We start from the raw sequence: 27500 nt of genomic DNA on the forward strand, positions 1-27500 counted from the left end.
AGCAAGTGTCCTCCGTCGCTAACGAGGAATGGCACGAACGCCAGCAGAAGCAACACCTCCAAGGGCGTGCCCGGACTGGCTAAAGCAGAGGAAGTGCTAGTCGTGTTCTTGTGATGGATAGCTGCTGGGGATTCGCCTGTGGATGGGGAAACTTATGTATACTGCAGCGTGTTTGACTCGAGGTGCAGAGAAGAGCGTTTATACATAAATATATACATTTACTTATTCATATATATATATATATATATATATATATATATATATATATATATATATATATATATATATATATATATATATATACATATATATATATATACATATATATATATACATGTACTTACCAGTTTCTATTTCTCCTTGCGTTTCCTTACTTAAAGTTGGTGGTTGTGTCTACGTTTTCATAAATATTTTTCTATGTAAATATTTTACTGTATATGTATAATTACAGTTACAATTTCAGTCATCGCTTTACTGCACATGCTTGTCATATGGACCTATGTCTATACTTACATATACAGTATATATGTCTTTGTCTATCAACGTTAAAATGATCATTTTCAAATGTATGTGATTCCTTGCTAAAGATCCTTCTTCAAACCACCTTCATCTGGTTTTAATCTAACCAACATATCCTTTTGATCATTAGAAAATTCACGGCCTGAACAAAACCTCACCGGGACACTTACTGCTGATCACGTGAACATTGACCGAATACGAAGGAGCAGTTGCGGGCGAGCAGGTGTACTCTCCCGAATCCTTCCCAATGGCTCGGTGGATCAGCAGCTGAGAGGTCGTGTCCTGACCGTGGCTCGTCACCACCTGGATGTCCGAGCCATCTTCGTCGTAGCTCAGCAGCTGCCAGAAAACAAGTTGGCCTTATTGATAAATTGATGCAATTATAATAAATATGAGGGATAAATATACCCAATAAAATCTGTTATAAACAAATTCATGGGATTACTAACATCACCGTAGTTCAATAAAAGGTAATGCATAAAGAAATATCTAATAAATCAATGGATTCCATAACAATGAATAACAGATGGATAATAGAATGGGATATTGAATGAATAACGCAAGAAAATTAACAAATAAAAAAAAAATTATCGGCACTCTTTCAATATGGGATATACCGAGTTGTTTTTATTCCAATAGGAGTTATCAAATTGATTTCCAGTATGTAATCATTATACTTAGCAAATTAGCTAGTTATAAACACTATAGTCTTGTCGTCTACTCATGTTTCTCCATTAAACACCGTTAACATTGTATTAAACAACCAAACAAGAAACAAAAGATAAATTGTCTTTAAAAATTGGAACATCCATTGCGATTTGGAATGCCAACAATTAAATGTTGAACCACGCAGATTATGTTCGGAACGTTATACACAATGAAGAAATTGCTGTTGTGGAGCTTTCGTGACAATCATTTTTTAGAAGATTCTGAAGTTGTTGTGATTAATTGGGCTAAGTGTAAAATGCAAAATAAAAGGGGCAATATGAATGAAAATTCTGTGCCAGCAGTGGGACATCCAGTTAAAGGATGCCAGACTTTTGATAGCATTCGTACGGGAAACAGTTTTTTTTATTTCTTTTCATTAATCTGATTTAAATGGGAAGATGAACTGAAGATTCTGGATATTTTGTATTTTCTGTGTGTATGTGTGTGTGTGTGTGTGTGTGTGTGTGTGAGTGTGTGAAATCCTATCAACTATGTTGAAGTTATGACAAGACGATCTCATTCCCCACTATTTGATTGGCACATGTCGGGAAGGAGGAATGCTTCAGAGCAAAGGTCAGATGGTCGGGTCTACTTCCAAGCCAATACAGATAGACGACGCTATATTTGCTGGCAAGGGGAAGTATAACCGTGGAGGACTAGTCTAGGGAATCGTTCCCCACAATCAACAGATAGTAAAGCATAAATTAAAAATAATAGAAATCACGGTAACAGGATTACCGGCCCTTGGGATTTTGGTTTAAAAAAAAGGTCTTGACTGTTCTTAGTTTTATGTTGATTGTCGAGACAGAAATACATTTCTAACACTTCAAAATTGTAGACACCATTGTTAAGTCTAGAACGTACAGGGAATCAATTGAACTATCATAGTTGAAAAAAAAATCAATATATATATATATATATATATATATATATATATATATATATATATATATATATATATATATATATATTCCAAATGTTCGAATGATGAGAGGTACGACTGAACAACTACTCCAGCCACATCTTGATAAATACTATTTTAGAATTATGAGGAAAGAATATCTAAAATTATGTTAAGAATATTTTTCAATGTTAATTAAGAGGTTTATCGTTAAATTCCTCACTGATTTTTAGCTTTGTTTTTCCTTGATTTTTACCTTTGCAAAAAGAATAAAAAAAATAGATTAATGCAAATTATTTTGAATCTTTAAATAAAAGGACATGATTTTACTGGTCTACTTTTATCCTATTAGATCACGAGCCATAAACAGCAGATCACTATCATAGATTGGCAAATCACATATTAGAAGAGCACCAAAGGGGTGATTACTGGATACGAAATGCAATGGGTTTAGAACTTGGTATCTTAAGTACATCTTACAAACTCAAAAGTCATGAAGGAGAAAACTATTATTATTATTTTTTTTTAAATGAAGTTTTAAATAAAGGAAACTGGATGTTACGCAGGTTGATCATATATTTAGTGCTTTAAGTTTCGAAGACATTTGCAATTTTCATTAATTTAAAGAATTTCTGGTTATACATGTTTTTTTTTTTTATATGAATAAAATGGAAGTAATGTGAGTAGAATTGAAACTATGAATTCTAGGAGAAAAGCATTTTAGATTTAAGTAAAAATTTTGAAAGTAGTTTTATGACACCATATACATTAAAAATAGTCAAAACTTTATATTCAAGATCAAATGCAATTTTAGGATCACAAAAATTCAAAGACATTTTTTTTTATCAATAATAATAATAATAATAATAATAATAATAATAATAATAATAATAATAATAATAATAATAATAATAATAATAATAATAATAACATTTTACGAAGTCAATCATTTTCAAAATGAATATTTGAAAAGGAAATTAAATCTACTATGATCACAATTGAATAAACACAGTGAAGTTGTTGCACGTAAGGCATCGTTAGCCTATGCAGGCTGAAGCAGGAAGGGGAAATTTGGCGGTAGACCAAAAGGCCTTGGCATTCAAGTGAGCGTGAACCTGGTTCCAGCATTTCCCAGGGCGGGTCATAACCTCGAATATTCAAAGACAACATGTGAATTCGGTTTCGCAGGAGCGACTGGTTTTCTCCCTAGACTGAGGAAAGGCTCATTAAATATTTTTCCCATGTATCTCGCATCCTTTAACGAAGGATAGGAATTCTTCTGGAAAATATTAATCTTTTTATTATTATTGTCAATATAATTATTGTCAACACTGTCATTATTATTGTTATTATTTTCATAATAATAATACCAACGATGATAATAATAATGGAAGGTCGATTAAGGAAAATTCCTTTATATATATATATATATATATATATATATATATATATATATATATATATATATATATATATATATATATATATATATATATATATATATATATATATATATATATATATATAAAGGGAAATCTCATTTCAGAAATTTTCACATTATCGAGCATTTGTAAACAAATCTCCGCTGTAAAAAGGAGTCTTTATTTTATACATTGGAAATGTGTTGATAGAAAACCGATTTTTTATAATTAATTTGACAGTTGTTTTTCTTTCATATTCTTTTTTTAAGAAGATCTACAAACTCACATTGTTCGGTAAGGTTATAGTTTTTGTTATAAATTTTCATGTGACATGTGAAGTAGTTTCGGAAAGATAAATATTGAAAATTAAAGATAATATTTGGTGAAAAGTTACGAGCAATGAATTAGTTTATTATTGATTTCTTTTGTGCAATAATTTCTGATGACTATTGTACAAATTAAGTGTAATATCTGCATGAGGATGTATGTATGCATGTATTTGCTGAACTAGTTGATGTTTATTATTATTATTATTATTATTATTATTATTATTATTATTATTTTTATTATTATTATTATTACTACTATTATTATTAGCACAAGTGCGCTAATAGCGAAAATAGCCCAGTGAGGAAAAGGAAACAAGGAAATATATAAACTATAAGAGAAATAATCAACAATCAAAATAAAATATTTTGAGAACAATGACAACATTATAATAGATCTTTCATATATAAACTATAAAAGCGTCAAGCAAGCAAGAGGGAGAGAAACTAGATACAATAGCTTGCCCGAGTGTAGTCTAAAGCAAGAGAACTCTAACTCAAGAAATTGGAGGCTATGGCATTACCCAAGACTAGTGAACACTGGTTTGATTATGAAGTGTCCTTCTGCTTACTATGGCTAAAGAGTCTCTTCTGCCGTTACCATGAGGAAAGTACCCAGTGAACAATTACATTACAGTAATTAACCCTTTGAGCAAAGAATTTTTGGGTAATTTCAGTGTTTTCAGGTGTATGAGGATATAGCAGACTGTGTAAGGAATAGGGCAGACTATTCAGTGTCTGTGTAGGCAAAGGAAACTGAGCCGTAACCCGAGAGATGGATTCAAAGTAGTACTATCTAGCCAGTCAAAGGATCCAATAACTCTCTAGCGGTAGTATCTCAATGGGTGACTGATGCCCTGGCCAACCTGCTACATATTGTTTGAGATTTTCACATTGCAGTTGTTTACGGAGACAGGAAACTTTGAAAATGTTCGTAAAATAAGTAAAACAAACAAACTGAATTCACACCGAATTCTTGAAGGTTATGCAAAAATACAGTATAATGACATCAGTAAGATTTGAAAACAAAGGAAATTTTACAGCCAAAATATTGACCATGAAATGGTTAATACTAAAACAGGGTTATTTTAACAAATAAGTGCACTCATGCGTATGCAAACTTTATATATATATATATATATATATATATATATATATATATATATATATATATATATATATATATATATATATATATATATATATATATATATATTTATATATATAACACACACATACACATACACACACCCACACACACACGCGCATATATATATATATATATATATATATATATACACATATATATAATATATAAATATATATATATATATATATATATATATATATATATATATATATATATATAGTGTATATAATATGGTCACCAATCGGGGTAGAGGACTGTAGCAAATGATGCAAATTTTATTCCTTTGAGAAGAAAGCATTGAGAAGGATTTTAGGAATCAAATGACAACAAGTGATAACAAATGTGGCAATTCACCAGGTGGAAGGGGTACCCAATGTGAAAGATATAATTAGATTATCAAAAAGATGGATGGGGCATATTTTAGGATGGGAAAATGAGTTAGTCCAGGGTGTACACGAATGGAAGCCGCTGGGCACGAAAGGACGTGGTAGATCAAGAATGGCGTGGCTGATGACTGTGTCGAGGGAGGTTGGATCTGTGAATTGGGTTGAGTTCAGAGAGATGGCAGAGGAAAGAAACATGACGTAAATTCATTGAGGCCGTATGTATCCTGTTGGTGCCAGAATACTATGAATTTATATATATATATATATATATATATATATATATATATATATATATATATATATATATATATATATATATATATATATATATATATAACTTCCTATACCATACTAGCATCGAACCCTAGCCCCTTTGAATGAAAGGCCAGGTCGCGTCCAACCATGTCCAGAGGGTCAAAAGAAGTCGGAATCTTACTGCTGACAGCAATGAAGGATTTACCTGGCGAGACATCAGTCTCTTACCAACGAGTTTTCCCCGACTTCCTGGCCCACCAGGTTACACAATTGATAGCATTTAATTCGAATTACCCCTAATGAATCAATATGGATGAAAATCAACACAATATCGTGCTCAAATGGAAATAAATTCCTACCTCATACCGGGTTTGGAACTTAGCCCTTTCAAATGAAAGGCCAGGTCGCTTCCAATCATTCCACCAGAGGCTCAAAAGAAGTCGGAATATAACTGCTAATTGCAATTCAGGATTTACCTGACGAGACATCAGTCTCTTACCAGCAACCTGCCCTTTCATTTGAAGGGGCTAGGTTCAATCCCAGTATGAGATAGAAATTAATTTCTATTTTAACAGAATATTGTGTTGATTTTTATCCATATTGACTCATTAGGGGTAATTCGAATTAAAAGCTATTAATTGTGTCACCTGGTGGGTCGGGAAGTCTGGGAAAAAACTTGCTGGTAAGAGACTGATGTCTCGTCAAGTAAATCCTGAATTGCAGTTAGCAGTTAGGATCCGACATCTTTTGAGCCTCTGGTGGTATGGTTGGAAGCGACCTGGCATTTCATTTGAAGGGGCTAGGGTTCGATCCCAGTATGAGATAGAAATTTATTTCTAATTGAGCACGATCTTATGTTGATTTCCATCCATCCATAAATAAATAAATAAATAAATATATATATATATATATATATATATATATATATATATATATATATGTACATATATATATATATATAAATATATATATATATATAAATATATATACTGTACATATATATATATATATATATATATATATATACATATATATATATATGTATATATACATTTATATACACACACACACATATATATATATATATACATATATGTATATATATATATATATATATATATATATATATATATATATATATATATACATATATGTATGTATGTATATATATGTATATATATATATATATATATATATATATATGAATATATATATATATATATATATATATATATATATATATATATATATATACATACATTGTATATTCCTACATACATACAAGTACTGCAACCAGTTTGATATCATTCTTTGAAGTGTCTTTTAATTGGGAGGTAAGACCATCTACCGATCCCTTCAAAGATAGTAAGCGATAAATCAACTATCGGCCGCCCTTTAAGGGTCCTTCGTAAAGGTTACAGACACCTTCAGAAGAGATCGATTCTTAAATGCCAGACAAGTTCCACATGCAGCCGGCTATCGACTGGTATAATTCAATCGCCTGCATAGGAATAATACATTTTCATAACACGACCTTGACTTGTTTATTGTTATTGATGTTATTAATATATGAAAATGTTTACATAATTGTAAAAAACATTAACTGTTAAGATCTTAGGAACAGTGAGAAAAATATTTTGGGGTAAAGATGAAAAAAGCTTAAGAATCGTGAAATTTTGCCAATATATTATGCACCGTGAGCTCATACACATATCTAACTTGCGGAATTATGAAATAATTTTAATATCCTTAGAGATATAAATTGCCCCATCAAGTCTGTATCATGAAGCTGTAAGAAAGTATCTCTTGGCCTGACTGTCTGGGATTAGAGTTCTCTTGATTGGGGGTAAATTCGGACACACTATGCTATACAATGTTGAAAAAAGAAGTAAATTTCTATCAGAAATCCTTCGTAAAAAAATATTCTGTTCTCAGCTGTATTTCCGAGAAATATAGGCGACCATAATTTTTACCCTACTTTGTTATTATCTTTTACGGGTTGGTGACCATAATAGCCCACCTTAACGTCAATATATCCGTTTTTATAAAGGTAAATGCCAGGTAACATTTATTTCAGGATATGTATCTGTTTTCTTATTTCCTTTTCTCAATGGGCCATTGTCCCTGTTGGAGCCCTTGGGCTCCTAGCATCCTACTTTTGTAACTGGGATTGTAGTTTAGCTAATAATAATAATAATAATAATAATAATAATAATAATAATAATAATAATAATAATAATAATAATAATAATAATAATAATAATAATAATAATAATAATTACGTATGCAGTTATTTTACACGAATCAAGTTCCGCCGTCAGGACTACCATGGATGATAGAGCACTGAAATACAAGATGACAAAGTGATTGATATTTAATTTCAACATTTCGTGTTTCATTAATACCCATCTCGAATAGTAATGTTAGAGAAGTTATAAGGGAATTAAATGAAATGCACTAAAGAAATGAGACTGAGACAGATGTCAACATCCTTCATCATGCAATGCCAGGGTTGTTCATGGGATGCCGCAAAGGCAACACTGCTGACGGGGCTAAAATGTCAAGGACGTAGACGAAAGCGAATAATGAATAAAGGCCTTCATGTTTTTCTTTTTCAAATAGCTTGAGTGAAATCACTTCCAATGAATGCTTAGGAAGCATCATACAATACACTTTCGCACCTCTCAACATAGAGTATGTTCAATTGGATTTCTAAGAATGTTTAGCGTAGATCGGAGACTTTATTCTGATATTTATCATTGTATGCTATCTGGTTTTCATCCCAATTTTCGTCAGAATCTCTCTCTCTCTCTCTCTCTCTCTCTCTCTCTCTCTCTCTCTCTCTCTCTCTCTCTCAGCAGTGTTGGTTTTTAGGCAACCTATTCAGTGAATTGGTCTTCCTGACCTTGAGCACACATGAATTATCCAGACTATTGCTATTAATATTACTAGCTTAGCTACAACCCTAGCTACAACGAGCAGGATTCTATAAGTTCAAAGGCTCTAACACAGTAAATAGTCCATTGAGGAAAAGAAATGGGGAAATAAATAAAGTACATGGGAAGTAGAATAGTTAATATAAAACATTAAAAGATCATATCGAATAACATAAATAAAACCTATAGAATAAATGAGAAATTATTAGCTAGTCAGCCTGACTCTTTCATACTTTTTAAGTCTTTTACACACTTTCCCCATTTCCTAGAAAATGTAACGTAATTTCATTTTAATACTCATAGTTTTCCGATGATTCTTTCTCATGATAAATTCTATTTAAAACTAATTCTTTATGAAGTAAAAACTCAGCTTCATGCATCACAATATAATTGACTGCTGTACATTGTAGTTATTTTGTTATTGTTGTTGTTATCATACTTTAAAGGTTGATAATGAATGGCAGAGGCAAGGGACAGTGATGTTGTCCTATCGAGCAGGACATTGCCCTAGAGACTGACCATATATATATATATATATATATATATATATATATATATATATATATATATATATATATATATATATATATATATATATATATATATATACAAAACCAGCGCTCAAGCAGCCTCTCCAGTAAAACTAAGACCAGGGAGCGCCAAGCAATGGCTGCTGATGACTCAGCAGGTAGACCTATAGGCTCTCCAAAACCCACAATCTATAGCTCACAACGATGATGAGGTTGCAGACACCACAAGAAACTATCGAGCTTGAGGGTGACTCGAACCCCAGCCAGACAGATAGCCAAGCAGGAACATTTCCAATAAGTCACCATACCCGTACTTAATGTTGTCCTCTATGTTGGTGAAATTGTCATACTTTCTGATGTTGTCATAGTTACTATCAACTACTGGTAAACTTGCAGTACTGTACTCCGTATAGCTACAAGCTGTTGATGCTATATTTGCTGGAGAAAAGTTTGGCATTGAGAAAATATATTAGAATACTTCAACGTGCATTTCCATACTGATAAACAACAACCCCCTCAAAAAAAAAAAAAAAAAAAAAAATCCAAATCTCATTTTGTATGAATAGGATACTCTTATCACGCTAAACTTTATAACCTTGCCACAGCATTCAATTCAGATTAGAAAATGAACCGGCTCTAAGGCTGATTGATTGATTGCAATTCATTTGGTGTTAAATGATTCTTAGTTTACACCGGACGAACATATTTAGCACAGCTTGATAATAGGAATGTCAGTGTACGTTCGAAAGTCAAGGCTAATTTAACGTTTAATGTTTTTAGTACCCTGATTTGTGTTGAATTTTCTTTTTGTTATTCTGTCTATATACAGTATATATGTATACTGTATATACAAATGCACAAGCACACATTATATATATACACACATATATATGTATATATATATGTATATATATGTATATTTATAAATATATATATATATATATATATATACATATACATATATATATATATATATATATATATGCATATATATATATATATGCATATATATATATATATATATATATATATATATATGTATATATATATATATGTACATATATATATATATATATATATATATATATATATATATATATATATATATATATACATATATATATATATATATATATATATATATATATATATATATATGTTATGAATATACACACATATATATACATGTATATTTATATATAAGTAAATAAATAAACAAAATATATATATTTGTATATATATATATATATATATATATATATATATATGAACATAAATATAAATCCATTCTCTCTCTCTCTCTCTCTCTCTCTCTCTCTCTCTCTCTCTCTCTCTCTCTCTCTCTCTCTCTCTCTCTCTCTCTCTTAAATTTCTCACGGGAAGCAGGAAAATAATGTATTACCGGACACATCTTCAAGAAACCAACACCAAGGAAATCTCTTCTGGAAGAGGAAAGAATAAAAGAACTTCAAAGAAAATTTCAGAGACGAAAGGTAACCGATATAGAAGGAAAGAAAGGAATTTTATCAAATATAATTGTTTGACAATATTTTCAGTTGGGATAACTAGAAAAAAAAAGGGCATATATTATGCTATGGTATATCATCACAATGATATTGGCAGGAGAAAGATTGAAAATACAATTAAAGTAACTAATGTATTTCTAAATTGGCTTTACAATACTATCCAGTAAACATATTGTGAGCCAAAGGCAGTTTTTTTATGATAGCATTAAGCCGTTACTTCATCCTAGAGTATGTACAGTTAGACGCAGAATTCTTGGCACACCTTGCCTTGATGAAGTGTACCCTGTTACACCGTTACTGTGTGGCTAGTAACCAAACCGATAACGTAGGGAGAAATGCCAAAGGTGGTGGGTTGGGGTATACATTGGAACTCACCGCGCAGTAAGATATGACTGCATGCACTTCCTCCAAGCAAGTTGTACCATGAATTCCTGTGTCCAACTGTACGTTATACCCTTGCCTAGATTGCGTTGTCACGTGGAGATAAATGTAAAATTCCACTGAACTAGCAGCATCCAGTGATGCTCTTCGTTGGTTAGCGAACCACTTTGTGTATTAGATGCCGTTTTATTGCCCTTGTTCCATCTATAATTCATTAGCATTATATTTGTTGTTATTTCATTATAATTAACATTAACTTACTAATCGTTTGTCTCACCACTATTGTCTTTACATTAGTGCCAAATCTTCACGGAATTCAATGGCATTATCACTATAATTATAATCAATAAAATAATTTTAATAACAATAACGTTACATTCCTACGAGACTCAGCGTATCTCCTTCAGAAGAGCACGAGATCTAACTCAGTCTCCTGTCGAGAATAGCTATTCCTAATTCGAATAAACCCATCAGACCTATTTGAAGCATTATCACTTGAGGACATTCGCATGATTATCATATATGAAGCTAATGTCTTTTGGGACCTCAATAACACCGCCGACCCACAGGAAGAGGGATAATATCGGTCTATTGAATTACAACACAAATTGATTTTGCAAAGCATTAACCTGCCAGACTGCGCCTTTCAAATAACTAGTAACAATATATACTTGTGTATATCAAGAGTTGAATATTCATATCAAGCCATTTTTACTAATATACGCAGTCAAACACCCATCTATCTATCTATCTATCTATCTATCTATCTATCTATCTATCTATATATATATATATATATATATATATATATATATATATATATATATATATATATATGTCCCTACCATATCCGGAATACGGAATTCTCATTGGATGGCTAAAACTTGCTTCAGCCTGAGGCTACACCCATGCAGGGTATAAAAACCACACCAGGGATCTAAGTACCAAAACCTCTGCCCAGATATGTTATAAAAGCGACCACTCTAAATGGGATACTGACGTCAAATCGAGTAATAGCTGATCAATTGTCAGCAACATCGAAAACAAAGCGATTTGCCTCTCACAGGGAACAGTTATTGGAGAAAATGGGTGAAAATATTCCTGACACGACTGAGAAATGTAATTCGACAGAACAATAGAATAGAATACACTTGCAACGTTCATCTGAATTTCATCTTTTATTCAATTTTATAAAATGCTTTATAAATTTGACGTGCTTATACGTCGTATGACTATATATGTTCTTTCATGGTATACCAGTTGGTATATGCATACTAGAATATAGGTCTAAGCCCATTGATATATTATCTATAGTTAATTAATTAACAACAGTTAATCGGTTTTATTGATTACTCAGTTTGTTCATTAATTGAGTGGACTGTAGAGAAATTGCGATTGAAGCAGATGGTTTAGAAAAGCTTTGATCTGTGACTCCGTTTTGTTTGCTTGGTCTGGCTGAACGTGTGATCAACAATTATAATGTTAATCTAGGGTAAAACTTGTAGGGTCAAAATCGTTGTCCTGGTGTTGAATGGGGTATATGGGGATTTAGACTCTAGGCTAGCAAATTTAAAGCCTTCGCCGTTAAATCTGTCGTTCAAGGTCTAAATCCAAATACAGTATACCCTTTTCAACACCCGGATAACTATATATATATATATATATATATATATATATATATATATATATATATATATATATATATATATATATATATATATATATATATATATATATATGCATACATGTACGCACACACACACATATATATATATATATATATATATATATATATATATATATATATATATATATATATATATACATATATATATACATACATATATATATATATATATATATATATATATATATATATATATATATATATATATATATGTATGTATATATGAATATATATCACAAGCACACGTGATTTCAATCAATGTAAATATCACCCACGAATGGTATTTGATACCGAATTCTATATTGGGAATATATATCCAATTGGAATTCATTTTATGGTAACAGTCTCTGGCCGGGTGGAGATTCGAACCCCCACATGTTCGGCTGGAAACCATGCCTGCGACGACTCTACTGACTGAGCTACATGAGAGATAAAAGTATATGACAAATCCCCGTACATATTCCTGTCGAATTCAGTCTATGAACAGTTTCCTGAATTCGACAGGAATATGTATGGGGCCTTGTCATAAACTTTTATCTCTCTTGATAGCTCAGTCAGTAGGGTCTTCGCAGGCATGGTTTCCAGCCGAACAGGTGAGGGTTCGAAACCCGGCCAGAAGCTGTTACCATAAAATGAATTCCAAGTGGGTATATATTCCCAAGATAGAATTCGGTATTAAATGCCATTCGTGGGTGATATTCACATTGATTGAAATCATGTGTGCTTGTGATATATATTCATTCAAAATAACCACGTGCTGCAAACTCACGATTCAGCTATCATGGTGGAGATGGGTTTATTTCAAGTCTATGAACTGATTCTTGAATTCGACAGGAATATATACAGGGATTTGTCATAAACTTTTATCTCTCTTGATAGCTCAGTCAGTAGAGTCGTCGCAGGCATGGTTTCCAGCCGAACAGGTGGGGGTTTGAATCTCCACCCGGCCAGAAGCTGTTACCATAAAATGAATTCCAAGTGGATATATATTCCCTAGATGGAATTCGGTATTAAATGCCATTCGTGGGTGATATTTACATTGATTGAAATCACGTGTGCTTGTGATATATATTCATTTAGAATAACCACGTGTTGCAAACTCACGATTCAGCTATCATGGTGGAGATGGGTTTATTTCAAGTCTATGAACAGATTCCTGAATTCGACAGGAATATGTACTGGGCCTTGTCATAAACTTTTATCTCTCTTGATAGCTCAGTCAGTAGAGTCGTCGCAGGCATGGTTTCCAGCCGAACAGGTGGGGGTTCGAATCTCCAACCGGCCAGAAGCTGTTACCATAAAATGAATTCTAAGTGGATAAATATTCCCAAGATAGAATTTGGTATTAAATTCCGTTCGTCGGTGATATTTATATATATATATATATATATATATATATATACATATATATATATATATATATATATATATATATATATATATATATATATATATATATATATATATATATATACATATATATATACAGAGAGCAGAAATATAGAACTGGAGATGAATGAGTAAAATTAACATAATGTTCAATTAAAATGCAGAAAATAACAAATAAGGGTTATAGACAGACCTCCAAAGATTGTTAATGAATATACAGTACATACCTAAGACAAACAGTAAGTGTTTCTTCAGGACAGGAAACCGAAATAAAAAAAAAAAAAAGTAAACATGGGATGTAGAATTTTTGGTAAACAAAATGAGTTTATGAAAAGTATAATGCCACTTTCTACATAAAAAAAAAAAAGATATTTAATAAGATGCTCCTCCCAGCATTACCTTATGCATCAGAAACTTGGTGCTTTACTAAAGCTTTAAAACGTAAGCTACTTATAACGCAAAGAGCTATGGTAAGAATAAAGATGAAAATAGCACTAAAAATATATATAAAAAAAAAACATGGAAAGAGAGCAAACTAAAGTAGTGGATGTTCTAACAACATGTAAGAAAAAGAAATGTACATGGGAAGGACATATAATGAGAATAGCAGATAATAGATGGACATTAAGACTAACAGATTGGGCCCCTAGAGATTGCTAAAGAAATAGGGGAAGGAAGAGAAGACGATGGATAGACGAACTAAGAAATTTGTGGGTATAGACTGGCATAGAAAGAAGCATAGAAACAGAAGCGAGTGGAAGACCACGTTTGAGGCCTTTATCCTGCAGTGGACTAGTTACAACTAGTACGTAGTAGGTTGGAAAGGGCACCAGTCACCCATTGAGATACTACCGCTAGAGATATATGGGGTCCCTTGACTGACCAGACAGTACTACATTGGATCCTTCTCTCTGGTTACGGTTTACTTTCCCTTTGACTACACATACATTGAATAGTCTGGCCTATTCTTTACATATTCTCTTGTTCTTATACACCTGACAACACTGACATTACCAAACAATTCTTCTTTACCCGAGGGGTTAACTATTCCACTTCATTGTTCAGTGGCCACTTTCCTCTTGGTAAAGATAGAAGAGACTCCTTAGCTATGGTAAGCAGCTCTTCTAGGAGAAGGATACTTAAAAATCAAACCATTGTTCTCTAGTCTTGGGTAGTGCCATAATCCCTGTACCATGGTCTTCCACCGTCTTGGGTTAGAGTTCTCTTGCTTTAGGGTACACCTGGGCACACTATTCTATCTTATTTCTCTTCTTCTTGTTTTGTTAGAATTTTTAGTTTATATAGGAAATATTTATTTTAATGTTGTTACTGTTCCTGCTTTTCCAACTAGGGTTGTAGCTTACCAAGTAATAATCATAATAATAATAATAATAATAATAATAATAATAATAATAATAATAATTATTATGATATACAGTATATATATATATATATATATATATATATATATATATATATATATATATATATATATATATATATATATATAAATATATAAATATATATACATATATATATATATATATATATATATATATATATATATATATATATATATATATATATATATATATATATATATATATATATATATAACATATGCATTATATATCTCAATACTCAACTTACAAACCTAATTGGTTCCAAGAAGTTGTTTTTAAGTCGACTTGATTGTAAGTCCAATTTTGTAAGCTTTTGGCCTAGGAAAGGCCTAACCTGAATTCCATGGCTATGATTTCCAGACCCACAAAAGTCCACAAATAGTCAAGTTTTACATGAAATAGATATCAGGTTATTGCAAATGTTATTTTCCTCACTATATTAAATGGTATAATGTTTTTTTATTGCAGTATTTCTCTATCTTGCCTTTCTTATTTTCAGTTGGATTTGTGTTTGGATCTCGGAATGTTTGTAAGTTGAGGACCTTCTGTGTATGTATATATATATATATATATATATATATATATATATATATATATATATATATATATATATATGTGTGTGTGTGTGTGTGTGTGTGTGTGTGTGTGTATGATGGTGTACTGATAAAAAGTGCTCAGTAGTCTTATTACTAGACATCTTACATAATATGGTGGGATTTCATCCTGCAGTATGTGGCTGACATATGTGTTGCTGCATTATCGCGAATGACGCTGTTACTTCAATTAAGAAAGTGTGGACGCACGAGGAGTTAGTTGGAGCTTTTAAAAACACAAAGTTATTTTAATCAATTAAGCGAATGAGAAATTTTACGGAAACCGAGAAGAACAAGAAGAAGCAGCAGCGAGAGAGATTAACAGTGAAACAGAATAAAATAACACAATTATAACTAAAATAATGGATAAATTAATGGCATTAATTCTTAGGAAAATTTAAATGTAATTAATTTCTAAATGGTAAGTGTTACTTATAATACGTGTTATTATGCTTTGCCATACACATAGATGAAAGATTCTTAACTGCGTTTGATGATTTCACATTCTGGCTAATTTCTTCAGATAATAATACCAGAGGATCCCTTTGGAGAAAAACCCTCAGAGCGACTTATGCAAGACATTTCTGTTATCCTCATTTTCAGATTTTCCGGTTGATAAGGAACCTCTGTGGGCGGATGTAGTGAAGATATATCTATAAAATTTTATTTTTTCTGTTGCATTTACTGTTAAATCTATTGTTCAATACTTTTGGTGCAGTAGAGACGTTAATTAAATTATTTTCCAAGTTTGATAAATTTGGCAAACATTGGAATTTCTTACTTATTTTACTAATGTATGATTTTGAATACCAAGCAAATCATTTCCTTTGTAAACATTCCATAGATAGAAAAAGTTCTGTTACACCTTCAGTATATATATATATATATATATATATATATATATATATATATATATATATATATATATATATATATATATATATGTACATATATATATATATATAAATATATATATATATATATATATATATATATATATATATATATATATATATATATATATATATGCATATATACATATATACATATGTGCATATATATATATATATATATATATATATATATATATATATATATATATATATATATATATATATATACGTATATATATATATATATACATATAGACTACAAACATATATATGCATATATATATATATATATATATATATATATATATATATATACATATGGGTGTATATATAATGTATACAATATATATATATATATATATATATATATATATATATATATATATATATATATATATATATATATATATATATATATATATAAAGAATAGTACTTAATCAGATGGTCCTATCAGTATTAAATTATGCACCATGGCCTTTGGAGCCTTTCTAAAAAGCCTTAAAACATAATCTAGTTACAACTCAAAGTTGCAATAAAAAATGTTTGAAGGGATAACGCTAAGGCAGAAAAATAGCAATATGGATACGAGAAACAACTCAAAAAGAGAATATTCTAACATGAAAAATAAAGGAAATGGACATGGGCAGGACATATAAAGAGACTGAAAGATAATGGGTGGACATTTGGAATAACAGAATAACTTCCTAAATATTACAAAAGAACAGGGGAAGGAAGAGAAGACGATGCATAAACGAGCTAAGAAAATTTCGGGTATAAACTGGCATGGAGAGATCATAAACAGACACAATTAGTAGGACATGTATTAGTTCTTTGTTCTTCAGTGAACTAGCTACGGTTAATAATGATGATGATGATGAAATATACAGTACACATAATTTCACATCTACGATTCTTACCTGCCCATCGTGGTACCAGAAAATATAAGGCGGTGGCTCCGGGCTGTATTTAACCAGACAGGTGAGATTTACGGCCGATCCTGAGTTTATGTGAAGGTCCGGTCCACCCAACACAGTTGTCTCGGGCTCTGGAAATAGAGCGGGGACATATATTGAGATTCAATGAAAAGAATGTTACCTCTGTTTGAAATCTTTGTTGAAATTTAATTATATGAATATACAGTACATATGAACGTGTGTATAGATACATATATATATATATATATATATATATATATATATATATATATATATATATATATATATATATATATATATATATATATATCATAGACTCCTTTAAGGATATATATATATATATATATATATATATATATATATATATATATATATATATATATATATATATATATATATATATATATATATATATATATATATATATCATGAAAGATTGATGATAAGCTGAGAGATGAACATACAGGATTTAAAAGAGGGAGTTGTCCTGACCAAATTTTAATAGTAAGAATAGTTGTAAAGCAATGTGTAGAATGTAGAAATCGACTTTAGATGGCATTTTTAGACTGTGAAAAAGACTTTAATAGTGTGCACAGGCTAATTTTTTGGAGAGTCCTGCATCATTAAGGAATTCTACAAGAACATGTAAATTTGATTAAGTCTATTCATGACGTTAGTAAGTGCAAAGTTAATATCAATGGAGTCCTACCAAATGAATTTCCAGTGTTGTCACCTATGCTGTTTATCCTCCTCATGGATTATGTAATGTGCGGAACAGTAGGGGTGGTGGAGAAGGATTAGACTGGATTGATAATAAGAAACTAGCTCACATAGAGTATGCTTATGACGCTGTTCTTATTAGCAGAACACGACAAGATTTACAATCCTTGCTTACCAGAATATATGAAACACTAAAGGAGGTTGAGCTCAAAATAAGTAGAAGAAAGACAGAGAGGATGAGAACGGAATATGCAATGGAAGATGAAATATCATTGGAAGGAGAAAGGATTAATGACGTTGAATCATTTAAATAATTAGGAACTATGAATTTTAATACAGGGTCTTCAGAACTGGAGTTTAATGAAAGACTGAAACGCAAATCGGACAATGGCTATGTTAAGTAAAATTTGGAAATCAAAACGCCTGAAATTACATATAAAAATAGGGCTAAATAACAGTTGAAACAATATCGAAAAAATTTTGTTGATCTGAGACCAATACCTTCAGAAGGATATTGGGAGTTAAATGGCAGAACAGTATTAGAAAAGGAAAATATAAGAGCGATTACTCATGTGTCATATATGGATGAGATCATGGTGATGGGTAGTTGGAGATGGTTTGGGCATGCTCTTCGCATTCCACAAGAGAGATTAGTTCACCAAACTTTTAACTGGGATCCACAAGGCACAAAAACAGTTGGAAGACCCAGGCCTACATGGCTGAGAACAATGAAACGTGAAGTAGAAGATGAATGGAGAAATATTTATTTTAAACCTCAAGACAGAGACGACTGGAGAAATCTAATCGAGGCCCTTAGCGTCAATAGGTGTAGGAGATAATATATATATATATATATATATATATATATATATATATATATATATATATATATATATATATATATATATATATATATATATATATATATATATATATACGTAGGGGGAGATGCTGATGATGATGATGATGATGATTATAATGATGATTATTGATGACATTTATTCTATTTACCTACCAGGGCACTTCCAACGATATTTGGGGGTAGCTGGCATAAAAAATAAGGACAAAAGGAGACTTTGCTTCTCTTAGCACCTCCTAGCCTGACGAGGGAGTCAGCTGACTTTGTTTGGTACTACTAGGGTGCAAAAGCCACCTTCACTCGTTAGCCATCACAATGAAGATTTATATGCCAAATCCCCTACTGCTGTTATCTCAGCGGTCACCAATGTGACCGGAGGAAGCAGCAGGGCCTATTGAAACTGTGTCACAATCCCTTGCCATTTGATTCCTATTTCGAACAAGCTCTTTTTCTCCTCACATCTATCCTCCTATCATCTAGAGCTTTTCTCACTCCACCCATCCATCCAAACCTTGGTCTTCCTCTTGCACTTCTCCTATCAACTCTTGCATTCGTCACCTTCATCAGCAGCCAGCCATTTTTTATTCTTTCTACATGGCCAAACTACATCAACACATTCATATCCATTGTAGCAGCTAATTCATTTCTTAATCCAGTTCTAAACCTCACAGCTTCATTCTTATCCATATCTAATCGAGACACACCATCCATACTCCTCAGACAATAAATCTCGAACTCATTCAATTTCTGTCTCTCCGTCACTTCATTCCTCACAACTCTGATCCATACATCACAATTGCTAAAATCAACCTTATGCAGCATGCATAATGAACTAATTGAACGAAAGTGCCAGGGATTAATATCTAGATCAGGAAAAGGAAACTAAATAGACCGTAAGTTCCTGTCCAACAAATTAAGATGAGAATCAGCAGCTGAAGAGCAGACAGGAGAAAAATACTCGAAATAAGGTAGAATGAAAGAATTAAAACACTTCTTCAGAATAGATTGATCACAGAAAATCTTAAAGGACATTCTCAATAAGTCAATTTTTTGTGCACTTGAAGAAGACACAGACCTAATTTCTTTCTCAAAAGTAAATTTGCTGTCGAGAATCACACCTAAAATTTTAAAAGTCATACAAAGTTAAAGAAACATTATCAATACTGAGATCCGGGTGTTAAGAAGCCACTGCCCTTGACCTACTTATAATCATACTTTGACTTTTGTTAGGATTCAACTTCATACCCCATAATTTGCACCATGCACCAGTTTTAGCTAGATCTCTATTAAGGGATTCAGCAACCCCAGATCTTCATTCAGGAGATGGAATTGATGCAAAGGGAGTAGAATCATCTGCATATGCAACAAGTTTGTTTTCTAAGCCAAACCACATGTCATGTGTGTATAGTGTGAAAAGTAATCGGCCAAGAACACTACACTGTGAAAAACCAGATATGATATTCCTCTACTCATTATGGTACCCATCAACATCAACTCTTTCAGATATATTACTTGAAAATTTAATAATAATGCTAAGAAATGCCCTACCCTCTCCAAATTATTTGAGCTTAAAAAAAAAGGGCCCCATAATTAAAAAGGTCAAAGGCGGCACTAAAATTGAAGCTAATCATACGAACTTCATGACCAAAATCAAGGGATTTCTGTACAGCACTGGAGATTGTAAGAAAGGCATCCCATGCTCTAAGACCTTTACGAAAACTAAATTACAACTAGGGAACAGATGATTACCTTCAGCAAACCTATTAAGACGTTAAAAAACTTTATATAGTATAGGAGTTAAGGAAATTGGGTGGTAATCAGTTGGACTTGAGCTACCAGAAACACATTTACATAGTGGAGTAACATAACCAATTCCCCAATAAGTGCTAAAAGCTCCTCTTCTTGTTGACTTGAGCAAAATACCAGATATCTTTGGAACTAAGAAATCTGCAGTCTTTATAACAAACAAAGGAAAAATACCATTTTGGTTTACACCTCCATAAGCATCAAGGTCTATCAACAGAACTTTAATTTCACGAGATTGATGTATGAGGGAGTTCGAGTTTCTCATTACTGTGTTTACTGTCAAACACATCTGTCAAAATGGTTGGCTTTTTCTTTGAACAGTGAGTGACTGAGCCATCTCCTTCAAGTAAAGGAGGAACTGTTGCATCTACACCAAAGAGTGGAGATTTAAGGGTAGCACCACTTATGTTCCTGAGTTGTGCCACAAGAGTTTCTTTTAAGTTTAGATTGTATTCCTTTCTAGTTGAAACACAAACTCTTTGATCAAAAGCTCTAAGCTGAGTATAGTAATTCCAGGTCAAATCTGATCTGTTACCCATCCAAAGATGATAAACGTCCAGCTTCTCCAAATAAGCATGTGTACAATCATCTTTGAACCATGGTTTATCCTTCACTCAGTATCTTAGCACACAAGAAGGGATACGCCTATCAACAAATTGAACAACCATGGCAATATCACACATCCCTGTCTCAGTCCCATTTTCACTGGAAACCACTCACTCACTTCATTTCCTATTCTAACACAGGCTTTACTGTCTATGTATAAATTTTTCACTGCCTGCAACAACCATCCAACAATTCCATATAACCTCATCACATTACACACACTTCCCTATCAACTCTATCATAAGCTTTCTCTAGGTGCATAAATGCAACATACAGCTCCTTGCTTTTTACTTAATATTTCTTGCATATCTGCCTAACTGTAAAAACCTGATCCATATATCCCTTACCTCTTCCAAAACTACCTTGCACTTCTAAGATTGCTTCCTCTGTTTTATCATTAATCCGCTTAATTCTCCCTCTACCATACACTTTTCCAACCACACTAAACCAACTAATACCCCTTGAATTACGACACTCATGCACCTCTCCCTTACCTTTGTATAGCGGAATAATACATACACACACCCAGTCCACTGGTACCATTGACAGCATAAAACATTTATTAAAGTATCTCACCAACCATTCAAGTACAGTTACATCCTCTTCCTTTATCATCTCAGTCTCACGCCATCCATATATATATATATATATATATATATATATATATATATATATATATATATATATATATTTATATATATATATATATATATGTATATATATATATATATATATATATATATATATATATATATATATATATATATATATATATACACGCACACACACACACACACATATATATATATATATATATATATATATATATATATATATATATATATATATATACATATATATGGTGATTTTATCTAAAACAATTTGTCTAGAATGTATTTCATCTCGAACAATTTGTGTAAATTACGATTCATCTATATGCAAATTATCCAAAATACAATTTGTCTAAAATTTATTAGTTTTAGTCCTATATACTGTATATAGACATGATGCGTGTACAGTATCTTACCAGTATCATCTTTATTCAGAAAACTTGTTACCCGTGGAAATGCATAATTACGTACTTTTTACTATACTAATAATTATAAATAAAAGAAACATATAACCATTTTACAACAGACAAAGAAACTTGTACCTTTATATGCACCATTATCAATAGCAATCAATTTTGAGAAAGCGATAATGAAAGCTCGCTTGATGAAATTTCCAATTTCACTACAAAACAGCTGTTTTTTTTTTCCAATTCAGCCAATGCGTCGTCCATGAATTAAAAATAAAGGCTCACAACGAAAATATGGAACAGATATCAATTTTAATTTACCCATGCTGATGCTACGAGCATTAGAAATAGTGCCAATTGACACACAACACACACACACACACCCAGCACACACATTACCATAACCGTTTGAGCTATTATGTCATTACCACATCTTCCCGCATGAAGCGTAAGAGGTCGTTGATTATATTGAAGTCACTTGGATTGGAAGGCTTAACAGACAAGATGGAATCCTCAACGTCCCCCTCAGATTCCACATTATTATTATTATTATTATTATTATTATTATTATTATTATTATTATTATTATTATTATTATTATTATTAGCTAAGCTACAACCCTAATTGAAAACCAAAATGCTATAAACCCAAGGGATCCAGCAGGAAAAAAATAGCCCAGTGAGGAAAGGAGATAAGAAAATAGATAAACGATATGAGAAATAATTAACAATTAATAGAACATTTTTAAAAGAGTAACAACATCAAAACATATTTCATATATAAACCATAAAATGACTTATGTCCGCCTGTTCAACATAAAAATATTTGCTGTATGTATTTAAGAGTGCTTGATGATTTGCCAAAAACGAACAATTCCCTCGAAGGGTCCATGGCATCATGGATTTGAAATTGAAGTAAGCGCGCATCACCCCAGTACTTGTATATGTAGGTTTATCAAGTGTCTAAGAAAGGAGCAAAGTTTCACCGAGTCTCGGATTGAGCTGCATGTTACTGGGCAGGGTTTATACTTTTAAGGTAACTACCTTAGTTTTAGGTAATTTGCATGATTTCAAAGTAATTTTAAAAGCTAATGATATTTTTAAGGTAATTTTGGTTTTACTAGCTTCAAATTTAAGGAAATTTGAAAAGTTTTAAGGTATTCTAAGTTAAAAAGCAGGAGCATCTAAGGTAATGGCTACATGCTCAAGTTTAAACCCCTGATAATGCTGGGATAGAGCAGGAACCGGAAGCAATGAGATACAGCAATACGAATAAAAGGACGTCTTTTTGTTCAAACTTTTGATCCACATAATACAGATTACATCAATGGTATTGCTAAAAACCTTCCTTTTAAACTATAACAAAGGTTTTTTAACTTTTGAATTTAGGAATTCCTTTCAGAAAATACTATATCTTTACATACATTTTACCGATTATTCTATGAGTGTCTTTTTATACTCAAATTCCTATAGTAGTATTTACCTAGTTTTATTCCAAAAAGTACTGAACAACTACTTTTATTCCATATATCAAATAGATATTTATACTCAGTAGCATAGTAAAGAGTACGTAACTTTTCCTTTCCACTGAATAATTACGGTGCAGTAGTTAACCCCTTGGCCGAAGAATAATTGTTTGGTAATCTCAGTGTTGTCAGGTGTATGAGGACAGAGGAGAATATGTAAAGAATAGGCCAGACTACTTGGTGTATGTGTAGGCAACGGGAAAATGAACCGTAACCAGAGAGAAGGATCCAATGTAGTAGTGCCTAGCCAGTCAAAGAACCTCACAACTCTCTAGCGGTAGTACCTCAACGGGTGGCTGGTGCTCTGGACAACCTACAACCTATCTATATTTCATAAGGACAAATATGTGTGTATACTGCATATACGTATATATTTGTATATATATAGGAGTTATACTAACCTTAAGTAAATGATTACATTACATGAATCTATGAAAAATATCAAAACTATAGCAGAACGAATAAAGAATTATGACAGATGTCATTCTCTAACCGCCCAATTACATCTACCACCCCAAGAGCTTGGACTATCTCTAGTGTGGTTCATTTCCGGCTGAATAATGCATTATTCACCTATTACCCTGAAAGGTGGCTGACTCTGTTATTACCCTGAGTCACAGTAACTCGCCTGTTCAGGGGAATGAAACTCTTTTCATCCATTGCCACAAGTAATTTGACTCGTTCATTACATTATCTACATAGTGGTAACCTACCACATTGTTATTATTATTATTATTATTATTATTATTATTATTATTATTATTATTACTGGCTAAGCTACAACCCTAGTTGGAAAATCAGGTTGCGATAAGCCCAAGGGCTCCAACAATATAGCCCAGTAATGAAGGAACATAAGGAAATAGATAAACTACAAGATAAGTAATGAGCAAATAAAATACAATATTTTGACAACAGTAACAACATTAAAATAGATCTTTCCTATATAAACTAAAAAAAAAGACATTAGCTGCAAGTTTAAACTTTTGAAATTCCACAAAGTATTCTTTCATTACGCCAATTCACAAATTACCAATCGTACTGATTTACTCAACACTTGCTCGAACAATGACTCAGCTATTATAGGAAAGAATAAATTACATATTTCGTTGAGCAATACAGTGCTTATTCAAAGCACGAATTCATCTATAATACAAATCACACATTTGCATCGTAATGGTTACTCTAAATAATAACGTATTCCTTAATTACCATAAAAATTCTTCAGAACATTATGTGGCCCATCACAAAAGACCAACTTAATTACCCATATTCACCAACAGTATTAACTCATCTATTTTAATAAATAACAATCAACCCATTCACTTCAATCATCCAATACTTACCCACAAGACTTGCCAATACATTACCCCTCTGCAAAGAGATATAACGGGTACTTCATACTTGAATTGTATCTATGAATCTGTGGTCAAGCACAGGGGCCTGGGAGGCCATTCAGCAATAATGTGAGACAGGGGGAGATCCCGGAGATTGCAGTAAGAAAGAAAAGCTATGAGTTTAGCGAGCTAGATGAAAGAATGTGGGAGTGGAAGTATAGTATAGGGTTATTTACAGAGTGCAGCTACAAAGACCTTTCATATTATGTCTGCAGTGGCAATCTCCTCCTTCGAGTTCAGTGATTACTTTCCACTTGGTAAGGGTAGAAAAGACTCTAGCTATGGTAAGCAGCTACTCTAGAAGAAAACTCAAAATTCCAACCATTGTTCTCTAAACTTGTGAAGTGCCATAGCCTCTGTACCATGGCCTTCCAATGTCTTGGGTTATAGTTCTCTTGCTTCAGAGTTCACTCAGGCACACTTATCTATGTTTTGCCTTATTCAATCTCCTCATTCAGCTATTTTCCCTGTTTGAGCCCTTGGAGTAATAGCATCAGCTTTTCCAACTAGGGTAATAATAATAATAATAATAATAATAATAATAATAATAATAATAATAATCATGATAATAATAATGATTATGATGATGATGATAATAATAATAATAATAATAATAATAATAATAATAATTCTTACCCACAATGCTGAGCCACACAGTGTGCGTCATGGGAGGTGTTGTAGACACTTGACACTCGTAAGGACCAGCGTCATTGACTTGTATGTAGTGGATTTTGAGCAGCCAGTCCTGTGACCCCGACTGGTGGACAGCCCTGAAGCGGTCGTCGCTTGTGTAGGTAAAGCGACCTACCGTCAGTAGGTGTAGGTCCCGCGCTCTCATCCATGATACCTGTTGTGAATTGAACGGAAGTAGATTCTATTCTTTGTACTGTCTCTATGGCGAATTGAATATCAAGCTTCAATTACATTTGACATTCATTGCTTTTTGTATGTTGAAAATAACTTTATGAATTATTTGTAGTTGTAAGACTTTGGATTATATTTCATTTGATAGTTATCAATTACATTTTAGCTCGAAAAATATTTCCTCTACATAATTTAATCAATATATATCATGCACTGAATTACCTAAAATTCCTTTAACTAAGATTTGATTGGTTGGCATCAAATATTAGATTTATATATTGTCCAATATGTTATGTAGGGAAAGTAATTTCCTTACTTATATTATTTATTGAATATTTTTCTGCAGTAAATATCAATTGTCTGCTAAGCCTATTATACATATATATATATATATATATATACGTATATATATATATATATATATATATATATATATATATATATATATATATATATATATATATATATATATATATATATATATATATATATATATATATATATATATATATATATATATATATATATATATATATATATATATATATATATATATATATATATATATATATATATATATATATATATATATAGTCTTACGAAACTAGTCTAGTGCAGAGTAAATAAGTTAATCAGGTATTTTATTTATGTTTTCATATGTCTATTGAAGAGGTGAATAGCCAGTTCAAAGATGAGTTCCCCTCATGTAGGTATAAGTTTGTTATATAAATTATGTAAGACATGCGTCGTTAATTTATTTGTATTCTT

At 31.7% G+C, this 27500-nt stretch overlaps 1 protein-coding gene across 1 annotated transcript in view; it reads right to left on the minus strand.

Moving 5' to 3' along the window:
- The window catches only part of LOC137638136 (zwei Ig domain protein zig-8-like), a 138604-nt gene that overhangs the window by 1906 nt on the left and 109198 nt on the right, over positions 1-27500 (minus strand). The window contains exons 4-7 of the mRNA XM_068370225.1: positions 26505-26715; positions 17923-18050; positions 690-858; positions 1-136 (exon numbers count right to left, since the gene is read on the minus strand). The exon at positions 1-136 is cut by the window's left edge and continues 1906 nt beyond it. Of these exons, the coding sequence (XP_068226326.1) occupies positions 1-136; positions 690-858; positions 17923-18050; positions 26505-26715 (644 nt within the window). The remainder of the gene's footprint in view (positions 137-689; positions 859-17922; positions 18051-26504; positions 26716-27500) is intronic.

The sequence above is a fragment of the Palaemon carinicauda genome, chromosome 3, assembly GCF_036898095.1.
Source record: "Palaemon carinicauda isolate YSFRI2023 chromosome 3, ASM3689809v2, whole genome shotgun sequence".
NCBI classification, from domain to species: Eukaryota; Metazoa; Arthropoda; class Malacostraca; order Decapoda; family Palaemonidae; genus Palaemon; species Palaemon carinicauda.